Source organism: Callionymus lyra, chromosome 1 (genome assembly GCF_982586985.1).
Source record: "Callionymus lyra chromosome 1, fCalLyr1.hap1.1, whole genome shotgun sequence".
NCBI lineage: Eukaryota > Metazoa > Chordata > Actinopteri > Syngnathiformes > Callionymidae > Callionymus > Callionymus lyra.
In genome coordinates this window covers 37,530,401-37,554,350 of record NC_141818.1, presented here as the reverse complement: position 1 = coordinate 37,554,350, position 23,950 = coordinate 37,530,401, and the positions used below count along the sequence as shown (strand labels likewise).

General features: G+C 39.1%; 1 protein-coding gene across 1 annotated transcript; it reads right to left on the bottom strand.

Moving 5' to 3' along the window:
• Window positions 1–272: 272 nt before the first annotated feature.
• cabp4 (calcium binding protein 4) lies at window positions 273–20,129 on the bottom strand. The gene is made up of 8 exons (XM_087806484.1): window positions 20,074–20,129; window positions 18,707–18,808; window positions 18,321–18,450; window positions 6,346–6,376; window positions 6,065–6,208; window positions 2,752–2,861; window positions 1,695–1,842; window positions 273–316 (listed from the first exon to the last, which is right to left on the bottom strand). The coding sequence occupies exons 1-8, from the start codon at window positions 20,127–20,129 to the stop codon at window positions 288–290; spliced, it is 750 nt and encodes a 249-aa protein (XP_087662610.1). The 3' UTR covers window positions 273–287.
• Window positions 20,130–23,950: the final 3,821 nt, after the last annotated feature.

The window sequence follows — 23,950 nt, the reverse complement described above, 5'->3', positions numbered from 1 at the left end:
TGAGAGAAAGACAGCCTCGATTCTTAAGTTAGGTCCAATTCTTTTTACAATGAACGGTTACGCACTTTCCTGCTGCAGCCACAAGGGGGCGTAAAAGGAACATTCTTACCCAACCACGCTTCATTAAGATCCATTTCATTTTCCTCGACTGACAAAATAATGAATATCCAAGATCCTTATGATTTTTTTATTTTTATATTTTATTTTTATATTTTAAAAGTGGGGTTTCACCTCTTCTTTACTTGACCTCTGACCTTTTGTTTCGGCCCTCCTCCATCCTCCTGAGGTTATATTGCGGAGAGCATCATCACAAACTCTGTGAAAGACGACAAAAGAGGACATGAAGCAGAGATGATTGACACGTGTCAGAGGATCAATAATAAACATCAGCTGGTCACTTGACGTAAAAGTGCTTTTCTCAATTTTAAGTTGTGTTGAGCTTTTCCGTATTGGAATTATTGTAGTTTTTTAACGTATGCTTGTGTTGAACTGCAGTGTTTCCCAAGAATAGCATAGTCAACAAAAACAATGTCATATTTTACGTCATGTTAGGGAACCGAGATGCAGCGTAAAAGAGAAGAATAAAAAACGCTTTTAAACGTCTGTCCTTGTGTGCCTTGCGACAGACTGGCATCCTGTCCAGGGTGTCCCCTGCCTCTTGCCCTATGATACTGGAATAGGTTCCAGTCTCCCCACGACCCCGACCCCGGGATAAAGTGGTAGACAATGAATGAATGAATGAATGAATTACATTTTTTTCTTGAATTAATTGTGTTCGGTGAAAGATATATTAAATGGTAATTTGTTTTTTGGTTACATATTGCAATCATACATTTATTTATTTAGATTAACATGGAATATAATCATCTTTTCACTTCACTCCTGTCCCCAAACTCAGAATTAAACGATCTAATAGCAGGAGGAATGAATGAGTCCCTGAGTCCATTAGTGTTGCATCATGGGAGGAGCACTCGTGCACGCCACCTGCTTCTCCGCTCACTGATAATATTCTAATGAGACCGATTTATTACAAAAAAAAAGAAGTGATTTTATGGAAAAAAAAACTAAATTTAATTTGCTTAATTCATTTTCAATTCTAGCACCAAACAAAATTCAACAAATTAAGACAAACATCATTAATGTGGACTTTGATAATAGAAAAAAAAATGTAATGTTAAATTTAACTAGACAATATTCAGATGGCAGTTACATACTTCCATAACAAGAGAATGATGACATTTTTGTTTGGTTATTGTTATAAAAAAAAAAGAGTTTCTTACCCTCAGAGTTGCTATTATTTCTATGGGAGACGCTGCCTCTAGCTAAGGAGTGATTGATCCGATCCGCTGGTCATAATTGCACAGACAACAGAATTGATGACACCTCCCACAGTGACACGCGAGTGTGTGTGTGTGTGTGTGTGTGTGTGTGTGTGTGTGTGTGTGTGTGTGTGTGTGTGTGTGTGTGTGTGTGTGTGTGTGTGTGTGTGTGTGTGTGTGTGTGTGTGTGTGTGGGACATTGTTACGACAATGTCGTTGTTTACTCTGATATACGGATGCTAATCGGATTTCTGCTTGAGCGATGGTTCCATGGAACGAGTATCGATCCGAAGCTCGTGCATCGCCGAGCCGTTCCCAGACACCTTTTGCTTAACCCACGTTCCCTCCGCCCGTCTCTGACGTCCGCCCACTCACCGTCAAAGTCGATGTTCCCGTCTTTGTTGAGGTCGATGTCGCCCAGGATCTCCTCCAGCTCTCCTTTCTTCAGCTTCTCTCCGAGCAGACCCTTCATGCCTTCCTTCAGCTCCTCCATGGTGATCTTCCCGTCGCCGTCACAGTCAAACTGCACGTTCAAAGACCAATCTTTTATTTTCTTAAACAGATTTTAAGAGAGTAAGTAAGTAATACTAGTACTAGAGAACGCAGTGGTGGCCCAACGAGGCTTCGTGAAGCTTCGTCATTATTTTCTCCTCATTTCATCCCGGTGATGACTGAGTACAAGAGGATACAGTCGCCTCCAGGATATTTTAAAGCTGATGTTCGGACATATTTTGGTTTCAAAACAAATGAAAGCAGTTACGACTTCATTAAGAGTCATGTGGTCTGTAAATTCTGCAACACCAGAGTCAAGTACTCGACAATACTACGAATACATCCTTGTTACTACAGTATCAGGATATATCACAATACCATTATTTTATTTTAAACTACAGTTGCAGGAAACTGGTATGACTTCTAGCCAATAGATGGCAGCCGTCCTTATGTACTCCACGGATAAAAGAACATTCGAATCAATGGTAATCCAGAGATGACTGAGGACGAGAGGATACAGTTGAATCTAGGAGATTTTAAAGCTGATGTTTGGACAAATTTTGGTTTCAAAACAAATGAAAGCAGTTACGACTTCATCAAGAGTCATGTGGTCTGTAAATTCTGCAACACCAGAGTCAAGTACTCGACAATACTACACATATATCCTTGTTACTACAGTATCACAATACTTTGATGGCTGCGACGTATCGTACCGCCAGATGCTACACACGCCTATTAAGTAGATGAAACAGTTGGCTTTAGAATTGAAATAGTTTCTCAAAGCCAATAATTATAAGGGTGCCATCTAGTGGGCTCTGAAAATAAGAGCAATGCTTCATGAAGCTTCATGAGCTGATGGGAGGGGACGATCAAAACCATGAGAGACAAGCTCTCGCGAACGGATTGCGACGGTGATGTGGAAAACATGACTGGTCCTGACCTGTCTGAAGGCGCTCCGCAGCTCTTTGATTCCCACCATGTGAGCCGTCTCCGCCAACATCCTCGGACCCATCAACTCGCAGAAATCGTCAAAGTCCACGTGACCGCCCCCTGCAGGGGGTGTGGAACAAGGCAGCCGTTTAAATTCAATTTAAAGGGTTAATACCACCAGACATTACCAAGGGAGTACCGAGCTACTCAAACTTTCCGCCGATCATGCGACGCACGGACAATAGGAAGGTATGGCGCGTCAATACCATCGTGGCGGATTCCACAGCTATAATATTGTCTGGTTGTCATGTTCAGCTTTTATTTTGTAATTCCACTTCCCTTTCTTTCCTTTCCGGTGTACTTGTGTTGACTAATGGCACACGGCTGGAGCTCATCATCAACAATCAAGAACCTTCTAGTAGGCACAGGTATTGTATTGTTCTCTTGACTTCCTGCTGGATATTCCCATAGGACCTTTTTGTATTTATCTTTTTGCCCTTGTGACTGTTTATTCTGCTTCATTCCCGAGTGTTCTGACCTCTACGTTTCCCCTCTATTCCTTTCTTTTCCTGTTTTTCCCAAGTTCAGTGGAACTTAAACATTTGACTATTTGTTTTTGTTTGGACATTGTGTTTGTTTTGGACTCCCAAGATAGTTATTTATATCTTTTTGTAGTTTGTGTGCTGACTTTAATCATCTGCACTTGGGTTTCTATTAAAACATTTCCTTGAACATTTATTATTCAATTATTGGAATCTGTGTGAATTTTTCTTTAATTTAGAATATATTTAAAATGGAAACGAATTCAACCTAATGAAGAAACAAAAATGTATATAAAAACATTTTAACATACACAAAATAACAAGGTTTTAAACTCAAAATCAAAGGATGCGTTCGTGTTGGGAAATAACTTGACTCTGACCAGTATTCGCTCATTTGTCATTTGTGCTGCAGGGCTGGATCACATGACTCCGCCAGGTGTCTGAAGAAAAAAGCCGGATTTGTTCCTCAGCTGCTGGTTCACTTGTGGAGCGGGAGTCTCAAGGGAGGGAGGATGAAGCCGACGCCTTCTAGAATTTTCTGTACCCTCAAGTAGGTCAGCGGAGCTTGCACAAGCCGTGCGAGATTGATGGGGGTCTTTTCTTATTAGCGCTGGTTCCAGATAAAAGAGTCATGGGTTTTACTGGCTCTGCTGGGATGTTGTGCTGGACTATAGTGATACTCTGGTGTTTAACAACGGATTAATAGTAAGTAATTATTATTTGTAAAGCGCCTTTTTTCAGACCGGAATCACAAAGCGCTTGAACAAATACACAGTTAAAATACATGCTTTAGATGGTCAAGAGAACATAGACAAACACAGCAGCCTCAAGATAATTAGGAAAAAGCCTGAACAAATAAAAATGTCTTAAGATGTTTCTTGAAGGATTCAGTAGATCATCAAACACAGAGGGAGAGGAAGATCGTTGTAAAGCTTAGGAGCAACAGCCTGGAAGGATTGCTTTCCTCTGGTATGGAAGTGTGTTCAGGAATCATCAGTAGATTCTGATCCACAGACCTCAGAGCCCGAGCTGGGGTGTAAGGCTGGATCAGATCACTGATGGAAGGAGGAGCCTGACCATGAATAGATCTGAAAGTAAGAACCAGAATTTTAAAACCGATCCTGAAAGAAACTGGCAGCCAGTGATGAGTTTTAAGGATCGGAGAAATGTGATTTCTTCTACTGGAGCGAATCAGAGTTATCGCTGCAAAGTTTTGTATTAACTGCAGGCGAGACAGCTCCTTCTTGTTTAGACATATATTACAATAGTCCAAACGAGAAGACACAAACACATGGATTATTAACTCAAGATCGTGTTGTGACATTATTTATATACGCCCTCGGGTCCCGGTTGTGTTTTAGGTCACTTTTGTGACTTTCTTACCCACAAACCAAGCCCCCCCAAGCCCCCAAGGTTCTGTTTTTTATGTATATAGTTTAGAGATTTAGAGAGAGTTTGAGATATTACTGAATGTAATTTGTGTTACGCTACTGATAAGCTGTCGAAAATAATTAGATACATGTTCAATAAAGAAGCTTTAAAAATCACCGGCAGTAAAACCAAAAAGTTCTGCAAAGAAAAACTCGTATGGTCAGAGGCAGGATCCTCATTTGTCCCCAGAGTCCTTGAATGTTTAAAATATTTTGTGGAGACCTTTTTAAAATACTGGTTTGGCATTAACCAGAGATGGTGGATCCGGGAAGGTGAGGGCACGATTGTATCTGACCACCGTCAGCGAAACACTGAGACCCTGCAGGAGGCACGAGAAGCTGAGCTTCATCTGTCGGGTAACATATCCAGGCTTCTACCTGTAAACGGTGACCTTATCTGACCTTTTATTTTCTTCTGAATGTTGGTTTATTTAGCGTTGCAAAGTATTATTTTATAGTAAACGCAAAACATTATATAATTTGTACATTTTAAACATTTCTTCTGTCATGTCTCGTCTCAGGATTTTATTTTGAAACTCGTTTTGCATATCTTTTTTTCCGTTTCCTGAGCTCCACGGCGCCTGTTGCTCACAGCGGCCACATCTCCTGCAGCAACAGGCGTCAGATTTCAATCGTCACTCCTTGAGATTTTGATCTCCACCCGACTTGTGGTGCGCTTTGAGTTCTTTGAACCTTGTTTTTGTTTTTATATGAACCATTGCAATTAAACCTTTTTTGATTCTTTCCATTTTTGTCTTTTTGGGTTATTAGCATAAGCTCTTTTTATCTGTATATTTCTACATTTTTAGCATTTGAAAATATTGTTGATAGCAATGAGCTCAATGGGGCAGCAGGTGGCAGTAGCAGCTCTACAAAGAGATGTTCCAATGATTTATGGATCCACAATATTTCACTTGAAATTGCATTGAAACCTGATCATCCGTTTTTGAGACCGAATCTTATTTTCCTTTTATATTGTATGCATTTTTTACTCTTTTTTAAATTTTTTAATAACCCATTTTGTATTTCTGATTAATAGTGGTTAGTAGGAGGACATCGACTGTTTGTAGAGGCTTTAATTTTTAATATCTTTTAATAGTTGACATTTATAATCTCCATTTTCCTGGGCTTTGTGTAAATAAAAAGGGAATTCTTACTTAGAATTTAGCCTCACAACGAGCAGCGCAATATATAGTTACTTCTTTATAAATCCATCTAATTCTCTGCATGTTATAAGTCCAAATTCTAATCTATGTAGATAATCAATGTTTTTATATAGTCATCGTAAATGCGAGACATTGCAGCATCACTGACACACACACACACACCAGGTGTAAAGACGAATACAAACATTTCATCTTGATTTGCTGGATGATCTCGATGAGCTCCATCTCCGTGGGCATGTAGCCCATGGTCCTCATGCAGTCTGCGATGTCCTTGTAATGGATGAATCCGTCCGCGTCGTAGTCGAATTCCTTGAAGGCCTCCTGCAGCTCTGACGGACGCACAAATCATGAGTGCGAGCGACGAACACTTCGTCTAAACTAAACGCTAAACCCCCCCCGACGCTAGCTCTCCATAAAGGCTACGAGGAGGTCGATGCTAGTGACACGTTTGTTCATCACATCTCACCGTCCAGCTCCTGTGGCAACAGCTCGCGCTCCTGCAGCACGGAGGAGAAAGTAAAGAAGAACAATTAGACGAGAACGATGTGTGATGATTGACGCTCTGACTTTGAAGCGTCTCGTCCATCATCGCCTCTTTTCTGAGGGCTTTGATGACACAACGATGGACGCAAGAGAAAAGCAGCATCCCGAGGCTTCCCTACGCCACGGTGTGACATAACTGGCATTAATAAATGCAACACTTGGACTGGCTTGACAACACAAACCATAACTGCATGTGTGTCAATGGTAGGGATGTTAGAAAATATCCATACAGCGATATATTTCAATATTCCTTATCCATGGTATTGTATTTAAATTCATTTTTTTGTTATTTTATGGTTTACACTTCAATAAAGCGTGTTTAAAATGAATATATATATATTTATATATATATATATATATATATATATAGTCATTACGTCCTTTACAGCTAGAGGAATATTGAAATGCCAGGAGATTTCAAAGAAGACTGAGGACAAGGGGATACAGTGACACCAGCAGCTTTTAAAGCTTGTGTTTGGACATATTTTGGTTTCAAAACAAATGAAAGCAGTTACGACTTTGTCAAGAGTCATGTGGTCTGTAAATTCTGCAACACCAGAGTCAAGTGCTCGACCATACTACAAATACATCCTTGTTACTATAGTATAACACTATATTGTATCGTTGCCCCTGTACCATGATACTCTGGTATACTCTGATGATTTTTTTTCCCAGATATTTTTATATTTTCAAAATAAATGAAAAGGTTTATTTTTTAGATAGTTTGATGTACTCAATCCAATTATTACAAATAAAATGTTGTAAATTAAATATTGAAAAATTCAAGTCGTTGCAATTTGAATTAAATGTAAAAATCTTGGTATAATAGTTCCATGATGATTGGTCTCAGTAGCTCAGTACTCTTTAAAGACTGGTATATTCACTTTAAGATTGAATTTGAAAGGCTATGATACAAAAAAATTGAATTTAGAAAATTTCATTTTCAAACTATTGTAATAAGAATATCCAACTCTAAGATTAAAAAATGTTAAAATGTTGTTTAATAATTGTAATAAATTATGATTCATATGAAAAAGTAAAAAACTCTCAATCTACAGATGTTGAATTTAAAAAACGGACATATACTGATATACTTCCAGACATTTTACATCTTCCTGTCTATCCATTAAACATTATGCTGAACCGTCGTTTCTTCGAACGTGATTCAACATACACAAGATGTGATTTCCACAATGAATGATGAGGCGAAGCAGCAGACGCTTTATTACGATCCACAATATCCTCGTAAATATCACAGAGCCGCCACGGGGGGAAGAGAAGAAACATGCAAACTCATTTATCTTCGTATGGAAAGTGCTGCGGCTTATGTGCAAAGTCGCCACGCGCCTGAAGGAGATCTATACGTTCAAAGAAAGCAGAGTGACACCAGAGCTTATGGAAAGTGGGTGATTACGGGAAACACTGACGTCGGGCTGCCGGCGTCCCCACGCGGCACCACTTTCACGGGAGCAAATTAAATGTTGACGATACGATTTGTTACTACGCGTGCCACTGTGTTCTGTGAGTTTCTCACAAGGCTGTTTGAAGAAGAAGTGGAGGATTTTTGCTGTATTAAATATCGACGTAATATCTCTGACGTCACTCGTCTGTTACTGAAATACGTTTTTTTGGATTAAGCCTGACTCAGGATAAGGGGCGGAGTTAGGGCGGGCGTCATTTGAACTTCCATATTGATGCTACACTACGCCATTTTATTGCGGCGAAACATTTCACTGCTCATACGGGTTTGGCATTATATCGTCTAAAGATGCTTGTTCCGCATAATAAAACACAAATTAACACTTTCTCAAATTAATAAAACCGTCAGTGAGATTTTTGATCAGAGGAATAGAAGACAAAGCTATTTGTACCTATAAAGGTTGGTTTAATGTTGGCAGTATTCTCATGGATTGACCTTCATGTTCAAACAACAAAAATAATGATAATATCATGTTTAAGTGATAGTTCACCCATAATTCTATTTTCTCTGTTAAATCTGTTCCTTTTTTTGGAGTGATAGGGATGTAGTGACCTGCAGCTCAATTGTCTTTTCCTCCAAAAAGACAAAAATAAAGCTCCCGATGTAGTCAATAGACACTGGAAGCTCTGGCGAAATTTCTTTCCCACTGTACATCTTTTTGGCTTCTGCTACAAACAAGCTTAAAATATAAACTTGTTACGTTTTTTTACGGACAGTTCCTCTCGTCGAGGCTTCAATACATGAGGGACGTGACAGATGAACAGTATGAAGGTATATGGATGTTTTTAAATGTGTCTTTTTGGATGAAAACGGAAAGTTAGCATTGTTCGCTACATTAGCATGGGCATACGTTTTTGCCTATACCTATGAAAAGGAGCAGATTACTCTGAAAATAATCTCAACCCTTAGTCGACATGACGGTGAGTATAGAATGAGGGAAATTTTAATTTTGGGTCAACGATCACTGTAAGTACATCTGAACAAAATGCTGAATCAGCAGGAGCCCTGGACAAGTTTATACCAACAATCAATCAATAATTGTCCGTTTTTTTTTGTTTGTTCTTGTATTGTATTTTTTTGAGACGATAAACTGAATCTCATTGGACACCTTCCCCGTTTTTGAGAAGATTCTCTCGGAGGGAACTGGTGTTGCCACGAAGCAAAGTCTCGTGTCAACACCGAGTCGTGTAACTGCTGCTGCAAGTCTTTTTTCTGAGTCTCAGCGCAAACACAAAGCACAAACTTATATTGAGCAATCATGTGCGGTGTGAAGAGAAAAAAGGGAGAGAGGGTGAGAAAAAAGACAGTGTTCCTAATAAGGAGCCGCTCCGTTGTTCACTTCAAAGAAACGGCTGGTTTCATCCGACCCATCACTACTAATGAGACTGAGGATGAAGTGGGACTGTCAGGGTCTGTGTTACAGTGGTTCTTCCTCATACCTTTCTGGGCACAGTTTCAGTGTATCTGCCAATCAACTGAGGTCTGAATCAGAATGACCTGTTGTGTGGAGTCCCTCAAGGTTCTGTTTTGGGTCATTTATTGTTTTTGCTGTACTTGATTCCCCTGGGTAAAATCATTCAGAGATTCCCTGGTGTTTCTTATCACATTTTTGCTGATGACATCCAGCTCTACTGCTCATGTAATCCAACTGAGCCCCAGAGGCCGAACAGCTTAGTCAATTGTTTGCTGGAAATCAAACAATGGCTGAGTGAAAACATTTTGCAGTGAAATGTGGACAAAAATGAAACTCTGGTGATTGCGTCTGCTAAGGTTCCAGGGTTGAGTCAGTACTTCGGTGACTTAGGCCAGTCCGTCAAACTGAGCCTGAGAAACCTGGGTGTTGTATTTGACAAAGACAAAAAACGGTGAACGTTCGTACCGTGGTATTAGATTGGCTAACTTACTTGATAGTGAGCACCATTTTTAAACTTCGAGGACACAAGGTCTCGCTGGTTCAATCCCAGCTCTTAACATTTTTATTTTAAATTTACATTGTATTCGAGTTTGTGTTGAGTGGGTAGAATCTCTGATGTCCTTGTGCAGAGAACAGGCTTTTAATAGTTTTTTAATAATTTGGTTTAATCTCTATGATGTATTTCATAGTATAGTTCAAATTTGATTTAATTTGTATCTTTACAAGGAGCATAAAACACATTATTACTCATCATTAGCTGTCAAAGTGTTGATTTTCACAGGTAATTTATATCGTTTAGGTTTAATATAAGACTATTTTCGACTGATTCTATCAATGGTGAGGGCAGCCGGCTGGTAGCAGTCGTTAAACTGTGCCGTTGTGAGATGGAGTTGTTTTGTCAAGACTTAACAGTGTCCTCTAGATCAATGTCGGCAGGATGAGACCTTAGATCATCTGCTTTCGGAGTGTAAAAGAGCAAAATCCATCTGGGAATGACTGAAAATTGATCGGAAAAGTAGCACCATAATGTATGGAATCTATGAAGAAATGCCACAACAACAAAAAGATTTATTTTGGTTGTATTTTTGTCTGTAAACACTGGAGAAAAAGATGCATGATGGTGATTCACAATGAAGTGACTTTCGGACAGATTTTGACAGAGCTTAAAAGACAAAGGACAATAGATATGAATAAAAACAAGTGTAGACAGTGGAGTATTTTGAACCTTTTAGAATTGTGTGTTACCTTGGTTTGTTTTAGCAACGTATTCACTGATTTTCAAATGTGTTTGGCTCTTTGGTGTGTTTTGACGTGTGTAAATATGTACAGTTTTATGACTTTAAAACTATCTTCATATTCTAATCTGAACTTAAGTACAATAAGGTAATTTAAAAATGAAAATCTACAGGAAAGGAGCCACACCTAGGGTATTTTTCACCGGGGTTGATGATGGTATGGAGTCAAGATGAACCGAGTGGTTCCTTAAGAGACTCATAAGACCGGTTGTGTTTCCCTGCGTGCCTTCTTAGCTACAGTAATTCTCTTCAAACACCATCGATGTTTGATGGAAGCTGCTGATGAAATTCCCTTTGTTGACTCCCCGACGTGTTTACATCTGGGTGTCATTGCCCTCAGCCAATCTAACCATCAGGGCATTTGATTATACCAGCACGGAGTAATCTCAAGTGTGAGAGCCTCAATTTGCCTCGAGGGGTGATTGTATACCCCAGTGATGGTCCGTCATACAACGTGAACAAATCATGTTGATTGCTCAAAAGGCAATTGAGTTACAAGAGCCGTATTATTGGAGAAAAGTATCCAACACTAATGATTGTAAAATTAACAAGCGATTGACATTTCTTCATGGATTTGTAGACGGGCGCACGGATTGATTGAGAGGAACGCTTTCTTTTCTGACAAACCATTTATTTGTTAATGAGGCGATGCATGAATGATCCGGCGAAGAAGGGCCCGATGGTAATCGGAAAGTACGAGGGTGCATTGATCCAATTGCAAGACTGACAATATTATTGAATAAAGGAAGGGATGAAAGAGCAGATTGAACCGATTGAAACAAACAAATCTACCTGGATGAAAACGTGAATAAGACATGGAAAGAGAATTATTTAGCGGCCGTTTAAACCAATCCTACAGCAACATTCTTGTGGGACAATCACTTTAGGTTTATTTGGAGCCAGCTCTGTATGGATGACTTTCAAAAAAGATGTTTCCTCTCTGCACGATTCTGCCAACTGAGCTGCCTCTCAGACACGATGCCAGGAAGCAATTTACGTCAAGAATGATCTCAGAAGTGTCCTGACGTCACGCCGGGCATTTATGTAAAAGAACACACTCTTACGTGCGTATATACCACGTGATAGATTCAATTAAATTCAATTATATTGAAAGTGTCTTGTCATAACAAAGTTATCTCAAGACACTTTTACGTAAGACTATAGTGGAGAAAGGAAAAACAGATAGAAATTAGATGTTCGTCTCGTGTAGCAATAATTCCCCTGAAGGAATCTGACTGATAATTAAACAAATAATAGAATTCAGATCTGGTTTAAAGTCACACATTTTAAGTGAGAAAGTGAGATTTTTTTTAGGAAGCACAGAACTGTTATATCCCAGTTTCACAAGCTGTTAATTCTTTTACTTTAAAGGTTTCCACCAAAGACAAACTTGGATGAGTTATTATCCCCAAAATCAAGGGTCAAGTTTACTCCCTCAGAGACTGTTTCCTGGCACGAATACATCTTTAATCATATTATACTAATAATATACAAGTAGTAAAGTTAATTTGATAACTTACTTTAGCTCAGGACTTCCCATCATTACTTCATTCAAGTATTGCTTTACCATAATGTGAACTGAAGAAATTTCAATGAACTCTGTTGGTGTGATGAAGCTTCATGAAGCAGTGTCATTACTCTCTGAGCTCACTAGATGGCGTTTTTAAAGATAGATTCAAAGACGAACATGATGATTAGGATAATTCTTACCACGTGGGGTAAATATACAGACAAGAACGCCCTCTAGTGGGCTCTAAAAAATAAGGACAACGCTTCATGAAACTTCATAAATTAATCTATAGTCTAATAAAAAATATAGTGATTTGGCAAGAGGAAGCAGAATACAAGTGTGTAAATGGGAGGACGAGAAGTTACACACACTTATATTAAACAATTTATTTATTTTTAATGATAATAAACATTGATATTTTGTGCTTAAATCTGGCCGATCAGTGAAGACAATATTACCAAACAGAAGCAACCTAAGGCGGTTCTTGTCGTCTCTAACTACGTTTCATAACACAACAGCTTGATCGAGTCATGGTAACTTAACACAATTATAAATAAATTCACCAAAAAGTCATTTGGAAGCAGGAAATAAACTGCCGGCATTCAAATGAAGAGCAGCGCTTCAGCTCCATCTGTGTTATAATCATTACTTATCAGGGTCATACTGTGTGCTGTTTAAAAATGCTCATTTGTTATTCATTAATTTATTCATTGTTTTTAATTCATTATTCTATTCATCGATTTATTGTTTAGAACCAATGTTAAATTGTCACCCAGTTAATAGGTTCCAGCTCATCTTATAATGGCAAATGGAGGATGTGATAAATCAATACTTTCAATGGGTAACAATCAGTGATTCATTCATTCATTGTTGAATTGCTGGGATCTGTTTTCCCCATCTCCACTATTGTCTTACTTAAACTGTAAAGTGTCTTGAAATAACTTTTTTTTTTTATCATAAGGCACTTTAAATAAAATTGAATTGAGTTGAATTGAATTGACTGCCATTGATCTCTTCTTGGAGATGTGGACTCTCCCACAAAATATCATATCATTAACATGTAGAGCAACTGATAATTAAATCATGATATTGTAGCTAGGAATAAATAGTCAGAGGTGACTGGTTTATGATATAAAAGGGCCTGTGTTTCCTCAAGACTCATTGACCCTATTTTTGCTTTTAAAAATGTTGATCTCGCTCATCAGTCTCTGTTGGACCGTAGCCGGCGATTCTAGAATTTGGACAAGAAAGAATGAAACTCCGACTACAGGTTGATGATGGTATGGATTCAAGATAAATTTGTCAGGTTAGGAATCTGACTAAGCTGTAAACTCAGAAAAATAAGAGACATCAGATTTGACGGTTTACTCCTAATGAGGAGAGTTGAATACAAAGCCTTCTTTTAAACCACAACAGATGTCGTTAAATGAAACGGAGGAAGATCAATGTTTCCTCCTGTCTTCTTACTTGATTGAATCAGTCATGTTTCTTTTATAATGTACAACTGAGACATTCTTCAGACGGATACAAACCAAGCAATGATTGAAACAAGAGCAAAGGTTAACATTGACTTTCATGTGGTTTAATTAAAATAAAGTATTTTCCCATCAGAATTAATCAGTACTATAAGAACTTAACATTTAAAATGATAAAACTTCATTAAATGTATTGAAATAATTGAAGATTTATATTTTTTTAACTCTTGTATAATCTCAGGGTCAAGGTCAAGGGATACCAATAACACATTTGTTTTCAGGCCTCCAGGTCACCCTGACCCTGACATTACACATGTGACTTTACCCTTTTTTTTAATAACTGGATTCAAATATTTTTGTATTAATAGGTTGAAATAGTTTTTTATTCTAGTTCAATTATTTCTACTTGAAGGTTGATTTTATTTTCAGAATAATTACATTTCAAGTTGATTTTATGTTGTTCTTTTTGTTTTTAACCAATTTTTTTTAACCCGATTTCTTTTTTTTATGTTTTTTTTACCATGTCATGTCTGCGGCTCTGTACAAATTCCCCAAAACTGTGTGGTTAAAAAAAACCCTTTCATTTAAAAATTGTTTAGTCTTTTATATTGAATTATAAAATGTTGGTGTCATAGTGCTAAGAATTAAAAAATAATAATAATAATTTAACCCTTGTGTTATCTCAGGGTCAAGGTGACACAAAGGTCTGAAAACAAATGTGTTGGGTCACTGTGACCCAGAGACAACACAAGGGATAAAACAATTACATTTTTCCCTGGCCTTCGGGTCAAATTGACCCTGAAGTGTAAACAAATATGTTGTTTTTTTTAATTATTGGAAATGAAATATCAAACTATGTGTGAAAAAAGTTAAATTCATATAAAACGGATATAAAAACAAGCTTAGACTATTTTTCAGGACAGTTTCTGTTTGTCTTTTTAGACGAAGATGAAGACGAACACTACAGTAAAATGAACAAACATTATTGTCTATAATTCTAAAAAGGTACAGATTACTCCCAAAATAATCCTAACAATTAGTCAAAGGTGCATAGAAAATAAGTGGAATTCGAAATTTTGGTGAACTATCACCTCAACAACACGTAGCAGTTCCATGTAATGAACTGTTCCTGCTGTGCTACATTTAAGGTGTCGGTCTCCCAGAGTGCAGCCCCGGTGTTTAGCCTGTAAAGGAACTGCTAGTCCACAAGGGCATATTTAGAAAGCAAGGTCAAGTCTTTAATTGGATTTTTTTTTTTCCCCTCCCTCCTGTGCTGGAGAGGATTAGACAGCAGGCTGAGCCGACTCTGGATTCCTCTGTCAGAATGAAGCCATTAACAGTTAATTTCATTCTGTCTGCCTTTACACAGCCCATTGAGCCACTCGCTGCTGCGTCACGACAACACACGCGTGTACACACATGCATGCACACACATGCACACGCGTGCAGTCGTCGAGCGTCAACACCAGCCTGTTTACCTCCTCTGTGTGTTTCCTCGAGCCGTGTTTACTGTTTACCATTGTGTTTCTTGAATTCATCAATTGTGCTGCAGCTATTTTTTCTTTTCACTCTCGGCTCGTGTCTCATGAGTGGGAAAAAAAAAAAGGGTAAACAATTCCGAAGGAGTCTTTATGTACGGGAGTGTTGGGAAACCGTGACACACATGTGTGCAAGCGCCCTAGACCGCCTTCATCCGGAACCACAAGTGGAGTATGTGACGGGAAAGCAAATCACGTGGACGGCTGCGAGTCAAGAGAGTAAATCAGGACAATAAATGTGGATCCTCTCGAAGCCAAGGTCAACGTGGAGGCACTTACACATCCCATAAATTGACCATAAAAAAAAAAAGAAACACATTTTTCTCACTCATGTGAAGCCACATTTCCCTACGAGATTTGTATTTGAAGTATTGAGCTATTAGTATATAACCTTTAGCCCCGCCCACTGCAAACACTTAATCAAGCCCTCTCTGCCGTGATTGGTCAAACACAGATGTTTGTCACCACGTGTCATCAATCCCAGAAGTCTCCACCTCCATGCGATGCGTTGTATAAACAAAGCGGAGCGTGATTACAGCTGGCTGGAGGAGGACGATCGAAGCCATTTCATAAAAACCTTAAGTCTCGTAACCTCTCGTTTGCCGAGATTTCAGACGGAGAAGAACTTTATAAAGTAATAAGTTCAAAACATGGTCATGATGAGAGACTTACTGGATCTTGGAGAGGAAGAGTTCAACATTTGAAACATATTATGAAAAATACATTTTCTGCGATGTAATCTTTGACTTTTAAACATTTTTATAGCTTTTGAAACGTCACTTTTTTTTGTCAAATTTAAACAAAAACTAGTGTAAAATAGTAAAACACACCTTTCTTAAACCATCTTAAAGCAAACGTATCCAGAGTTCCTGCTTAATCAGTGTTACGATAAGGCGCTATTTTAAATGCACTTATTGTTAGTTTGTTTTGTCCCTGATAAAGTGTGCAGAATCCCTTTTGTAGAATCTTGGCCGAAGTTTCTGCCTCGATACAGCCTCTGATTTACGTCCTGGGTCTAAATGCCTAAATGCTCACCTTATCCTACCTCCCCTCTTAAATTAAAGTAGATGACTCACACGATCTGGGAGCCAAGACAAGTCACGCTGTTTAACAACTCGCCAAATACAGTAGCTGCGTTTAAGAGCTATAAAAAATGAATGCAATGAAAGCAGCAACAAGGTCTTATTATTGAAAACAAGCATTTGTTTTTTAGAAAGGCACTCTAGAAATAACCATTACTTACTTACTTACTGACTACTGACTTTTTATTGCCTATGATAAGAAGTATAACCTTTTATTTAGATGGATGGATGGATAGATAGATGATGGAGAGACGGTTAGATGGATAGATAAATGATGGAGAGACTATTAGATGATAGATGGATAGATAGGTGATGGAGAGACGGTTAGATGGATGGATAGATGATGGAGAGACGGTTAGATTGATAGATGGCTAGATAGATGATGGAGAGATGGATAGATGGATGGATGGATGATGGAGAGATGGTTAGATGATAGATGGATGGATGGATGATGGAGAGATGGATAGATGGATGGATGGATGATGGAGAGATGGTTAGATAGATAGATGGATGGATGGATGATGGAGAGATGGATAGATGGATGGATGGATGATGGAGAGATGGTTAAATTGATAGATGGCTAGATAGATGATGGAGAGATGGATAGATGGATAGATGGATGATGAAGAGATGGTTAGATGATAGATGGATGGATGGATGATGGATAGATGGCTAGATAGATGATGGAGAGATGGTAAGATGGATAGATGGATGGATGGATGATGGAGAGACGGTTAGATGGATAGATGGATAGATAGATGATGGAGAGACGTTAGATGGCTAGATAGATGAGGGAGAGATGGTTAGATGGATAGATGGATGGATGGATGATGGAGAGAAGGTTAGATGGATAGATGGATAGATAAATAATGGAGAGATGGTTAGATAGATAGATGGATAGATGAATAGATAGATGATGGAGAGAAGGTTAGATGGATAGATGGCTAGATAGATGATGGAGAGATGGTAAGATGGATAGATGGATGGATGGATGATGGAGAGAAGGTTAGATGGATAGATGGATAGATAGATGATGGAGAGATGGTTAGATAGATAGATGGATAGATAGATGATGGAGAGAAGGTTAGATGGATAGATAGATGATGGAGAGATGGTTAGATGGATAGATGGATGGATGGATGATGGAGAGAAGGTTAGATGGATAGATGGATAGATAGATGATGGAGAGACGTTAGATGGCTAGATAGATGAGGGAGAGATGGTTAGATGGATATATGGATGGATGGATGATGGAGAGAAGGTTAGATGGATAGATGGATAGATAGATGATGGAGAGATGGTTAGATAGATAGATGGATAGATGGATAGATAGATGATGGAGAGAAGGTTAGATGGATAGATGGATAGATAGATGATGGAGAGACGTTAGATGGCTAGATAGATGAGGGAGAGATGGTTAGATGGATAGATGGATGGATGGATGATGGAGAGAAGGTTAGATGGATAGATGGATAGATAGATGATGGAGAGATGGTTAGATGGATAAATGGATAGATAGATGATGGAGAGAAGGTTAGATGGATAGATAGATGATGGAGAGATAGTTAGATGGATAGATGGATAGATAGATGATGGAGAGAAGGTTAGATGGTTAGATGGATAGATAGATGATGGAGAGATGGTTAGATGGATAGATGGAGAGATAGATGAGGGAGAGATGGTTAGATGGATAGATGGAGAGACTGTTAGATGATAGATGGATAGATAGATGATGGAGAGACTGTTAGATGGATAGATTGATAAATAGATGGAGAGACTGTTAGATGATAGATGGATAAATAGATGATGGAGAGACGGTTAGATGGATACTTTTATTCTGAATACTGAATACAAATAATGAGAAGAATTGAATTAACTCTAAAATAATTGGACAGTTATTACATGAACAGTTTTTAACTTATTTTTTTTCCATTTGTTTCAGCAGATTGTTCTACTAAATACATTTGCTAAGTGCTACGTGATGATGCTTATTCCTAATTCATCTTTCGACACTGGTTTTCAGTGAAGCTTGAGCAGGAATTCAAAAAAAGGGACGGTTTCGCTTCACGAACGGCACTTTTTTTCCCATCCACTTCCCACCGACCTGTCCGAAGAGTTTGTTCAGGAAGGCGATGTAAGCGGCGGCGACGGCCGATCCGTTGCTGAGGCTCCGCTTGCTCTTGGGTCGAGCTCCCTGCCCCGGGGAGTCCGACGCCGCCGGTTTGGACTTTGTGCTGCGGAGCAGAGTCTACCATCATTACCCGTCATCGAAAACAAAAAAAAAAAGACACATGTCATAGAAACGTGTTGTTTGGCTCGAGTGACGCGGAGATGATGAAGCTTCGCCGAACAAATCGTTCCAAACCCAGCATTTACCAGGACGCCGGCGGCCCGTAATGAACGATCAATGACGGTAATTGGAGACGCGAAGCTTCGCAATCTCAGCTCTTTGTCCTCATCAGTGTTGATTAGAAGCAGAAGGATATTAACCAGAACTTCTTGGAGAGGCTGAGTTGAAGAGCCTTATTTTTGAATCTGCCCGATGATTGTTGATTGCTGCCTGCCGCCGTTTTACTCCATCGCGGGGACGAGCTGGAAGGAAGGAGAACAAAAAAACAACGATATGATCACAGATCACATGTTTGAACAAAAAAGTAAACCGTTTATTAGTGATGGGTTTGATAAATCTTCGTGAAGCAGTGTCCACTAGATGGCGATCTCTGCACTGTTTTCCTTTGTTTTAAAACAACTGAAACTTCACTTAATTTTTAAACCGATGGCGCCACCTACTGACCTCTTAACAACACAACACTGTTTCATGAAGCCTCATCACACCATCAAGACCGTTTTATAATCTGATTTACAGCACAGATTTATTTAGTTAAAAAACTATTTTCCATTGTTTCACTTTACATGCCTTAGTGATGACACTTCATGAAACGGTGTCATGATGTTTAGAGGTCAGTAGGTGGCGCCAACAGTTTAAAAATGATGGGATGTTTCATTAGAACAGTTGTTCAAAACAAAGGAAAATAGTGCCATCTCTGGAAAAATAAGGTAAATGGAGCAACAAGTTTTATTTCATTAAATAAACAATATTCCATTAATGGAAGGAGGTTTTCCCTTGATCTTAAGCTGGGTGTGTCCCAAGGCATCCTCCTAGTTGGAAATTTCCAGAACACATGAGCAGAGAGACGTATTTATCTTCCAAAATATCAATGAAATTGATTGATTACGACTGGTATGTCTTGGGTTCAATCCCTGTTTGGGACAACTCTTGATTTCAAGAGAACCTTTGTTTAGTCTGTTCACTGTGTTGCTTTGTCTCGGGCAGGGTCTGATGAAGCTTCACGAAGCTTCGCTCATTTTCGGCATTGAGTAACTATTACAATGAAGCAACCCAACATTTTTGAAGTCATCAGCGCCATCTATTGAGCTGGGAAACTGAGGTAGAAGGCTTCATGAAGCTTCACAAACCCATCACTACCTTCACCCCCTTCTTCGTAGCGATGGGCTAGTGAAGCTTCATGAAGCTCTGTTTCAGAGCCCACTAGATGGCACTCTCTGCTGTGTAATCTTTGTTGTTGAGCAACTATTTCAATAAAAACCTTTTACAGGCAACGGTTGACACTTTCTGAGCTCTGAAAATAAGGAGCTTCATGAAGCTTCATCAGTCATCACTAACCAAAACATGTGTGAACTGAGGATCATTGTTTTCTTGAACTGTTGATCCCGATGTAGCTTTATGAAGTATGAACTTAAAAAATTGGATAAAAGAAAGGCTTAAAAAACAAAGTCCATAAAGAACAGAATGTATGATTACGGGTTAACGTGTTGCTATTGTTTTCCAGACCAACCTTGCAGCAGAAGACGGTCTACTCTCCGGACCAGTCTTTGCACTTTTCAGAGACATCCTGCAGACAGAGAAAAGCTTTAAAGAGTCATGTATGTACGTGTACAATTTCGTCTAATTGTAGAAAAGGCAACCAGTTGTTTTTATTATTTCAAGGACATTATCTGGAATATATTAATCTTGACAAACGGTGTGATTCTCTTTAACCTGGAGTTGCCGGTATTAAACCTTTGCGTTATCAAGGTGACCCGAGGGCCTGAAAACAAATGTGTTTGTGGTATCCCTTGTGATGTCTCTGGGTCAAGGGGAACAACCTCCACCGCTGCATATGTATTTATAGAAGAGGTCGTGTCACCTTGACCTAGAGGTGACATAGGGGTTTTATAAGGATTCATTTGGGTTGTGCTTACTGACCTAAACGTGTTTTTGTGTGCGAAGTATAACAAGTGATCTTTATTTAAGTTTATATGTTTGTTCCCGCCGTGCAGATCACCATCAAAACACACACAACACACTCAATCCGGAAGCACAACTTTGACCGCGCTATTCTCGCGATTCGAAACCGTTACCATAACGACGTGAACATGAACGCGCTTGCCATCGTTGTTGGTGGATTAACTAAAGAACTAGATGGATATTGGTGTCAAGGGGCGTTCAACGTTAAAGTGTGAGCTGCGGAAGGTGAACATGTTCAACTTTTAATTAAGATGAAGAACTTGAATGATTTGTTGAGAAGGAATGAACAGATGCGTTGTATTTCACATGTTATAACTGAACTATTTTGAGATTTACTTTAGATACACAAACATTTGGTTTAGTGGTATCAGCTGGTGTTTTTTTTTTTAAATGTTACAATTGAACAAGGTTCAAAGTTATTGTGATCTTAGTGATAGGTTAGGTTAGGTTGGATAGAACTTTATTGATTGTTTTGTTTTTTTCCAAATTATCCACAGCAAATACAGCAATTGTTTATAAAAAATAATCAAAATAAAATAAGAACAAGAACAAAGACAAATAAAGAGAAAGAGCAAGATGATACAATCTAAAAAGAGAAAGAACAAGATGATACAATCTAAGAAAGAACAAGATGATACAATCTAAAAAGAGAAAGAACAAGATGATACAATCTAAGAAAGAACAAGATGATACAATCTATCATCATATGATGACGCTTCATGAAACAGTGTCATGATGTTTAGAGGTCAGTAGGTGGCGCCATCAGTTTAAAAATGACGTGATGTTTCATTTGAACTGTTCAAAACAAAGGAAAATAGTGCAGAGACCGCCATCTTTGGAAAATAAAAGTAAATGGAGCAACAAGAGACTTGAAATGGGGACGATTAGTGGACGGATGATGTGAAAAATGGGCAGACGACTAAAGATCTCGTTGGTGACTCACTGTTGGGCGAGACGAGACATTAGGGGACGGGCAGATTTATGAATTGGGAGTGGGACGAATGCTCTGTCGTGAATCTGCCAATCGCGCCATGACAAATGATCGTCGTATCGGCGAGCTATCGACACGACTTCTCACTTCAGAGGCTCCTTTTGCCGAGATGATGGTGCGAAAGATGGATCGTGCACGCCTCGTTTGATGCACATACAGGCTTCCCCCCACCCCGTCGCCGTTTAAAAAGGTCCTGGTCCACAATATGCAGCATTCCAGGCTCTGACTGAGTTGAACAAAACATGCCGTGACTGAGAAGTAATTACCTGTCTGTCACGCTGGCACGTAACCACAGTGCATGTAATACATGCTGATTGCAACACGCAAGGAGCATGTTGATGTGTTCATAGGAGTACGCATTGATATCAATACCCTAAAACTTTATAACGTTCTTTTAAAAGGTGATTTGAAGCGATTTGTGCTCATTTAAGGAAGCAGCATTTTTTGGGAATACATAGCAAGAGCGGATGCAACATAAATATGTGAATTTATTTCATCCACAGAGGGATTAAACCACAAAGACTGAAAATAGAAAACAGGTCGACAGCAGAAAAATACCTCTGGAGGATTTAGCTTTCTGTTCTGAATCTTCCCATCAAATCCGTTCAACACGTTTTTCCACTTAATCACCAAGAGGATTCTTGTATTAGCTCTCTTGATACTTTACGGGATGGTTCACCTACATTTCACTCATTTTGAAATACTCAACCTCATGTCGACTAAGGGTTGGGGTTATTTTCAGAGGGTGAATCTCATTTAAAAAGGGACGTTACAGACCAGCAGTATGGAGGTATTTGGATGGGTTTTTTTGGACGAAGATTAAGATGAAGAAAACTGAGCTCCAGTCGCTACATTAAAATTAACATACATTTATGTCTCTAATGAGGTTGAGGAGAAAATAAGTGAAATGCAGGTGAACCAACCCCTAACATATCAAGAGAGCTAATACAAGAATCCTCTTGGTGATAAAAAGGGAAAAAGTGTTGAACGTATTTTATGGGAAGATTCAGAACAGAAAAGCTAAATCCTCCAAAGGTTTTTTTTTGGGAAATATCTCTTAACGTTTCCTCAGACATCAACACAGTTGCTTGTAACACATGCATGCAAAAAAATGGCAGATATAGCTTCATGATGCATCGTCCTTATTTTCCGAGCTCAATGGAAGGTGCTATTGCCTTTAGAAAGTTTCTTTGAGACACTTGCCCAAAGCAAAAAACGTGCAGAGCCGAGATAAAGCCTGCAACTGCCTGCACATTTGACGGCGAAGAAAACTACACCCGGCGACGAAATACGACGACCAATACAGCAGCTTAAGGTGCAGGTGAAGGGGAATACACTTTTGTTTCTTTAAATTGCAATCATCCTCAATCTTTAGTTAAGCCTCATGAAACGCTGATTCTCCTCTTTTTCTAAGCCTCTCTGGTTTCAGCTCAAGCTTGACTGCTAGTGGAAGTATAGAAGTGAAAACATTCTCCAAGCACAGCTGATCTGCACCCATTTTCGATCAAGATTAGATGCTGCTTAGAAACCAATAAACCTCACCAAAATTTCTCACATCTTTAAAACATGAACAGACCAGAAATATCTCTGAATGTTCCAAATATGAGGAATACACGGTGGAGTTCAGCTTAGATGACTTCCCACTGCTGGATCTGACATGTGTTTTCTGTCATCGTGATTATGAAATATTCACTCATAAAAACTGGGGCCAGGAGAATGTGTGAAGAGAAGGAGGCGATAGCAGGAGGCGGACGGTATGGAACATACAACAAACTGACTGAGAACAGCTACGATCTCCACATGAAACAGACCGAGCTGATTATTTATTCTTTCACGTTGAACGAAACTTTAAAGAGCCTTAATGATGCATGAAAGCTTTTAAGAATCTTACTCGCTTCACAGATGTGCCAAATGATGGGAGCTGCCTTCAGTGCACAACACGTCTACTGTCTACACTCGAAGCGATACTTACCCGGAGTACTTCCTCCGTCCGTATCGCTTATTATTCTTTAAACAATCTTGAACTACAGATTGTTCTAGAACCATTCCTGTCAATGATAATTCAATACAAAAGGGACTTTAAAGATGAGCAGGGTAGAGGTATTTGGATTTTTTTTTAAGTGGCACGATCTATACGGACTTAGACGTATGATAACCAAACACCAAATCGACCTTAGGAAAATGGTAGCAAACTCCTCTGTAGCCGTAGCTAACGTAAAACCTCCAAGACGCCGTGCGGAAGTGATGGACCTGTTGCAGGAATAAACCACAGCGTGTTTCAGTAACAGAAGTTGAAAACTTGTTAGCGAAGGATACACTGCAAATTCTCTGTTAAACATCTGAAGCTAGCATGAGTAAACATCAGGGCACAGCATCGATCGACACATCTTCGATCTGCAACATTAGCAACATCCACCGGCAGCCCATTAGCACA

What these genes read in the sequence shown, in the direction of transcription:
- cabp4 (XM_087806484.1), bottom strand. Translation starts at nt 20,129, where the DNA reads ATGTCTCTGAAAAGTGCAAAGACTGGTCCGGAGAGTAGACCGTCTTCT. An exon ending in AGACCGTCTTCTGCTGCAAG is followed by an intron (nt 18,809 to 20,073) that starts GTTGGTCTGGAA and finishes CCTTCCTTCCAG; the next exon opens with CTCGTCCCCGCGATGGAGTA. An exon ending in GTTGCCACAGGAGCTGGACG is followed by an intron (nt 6,209 to 6,345) that starts GTGAGATGTGAT and finishes TGCGTCCGTCAG; the next exon opens with AGCTGCAGGAGGCCTTCAAG.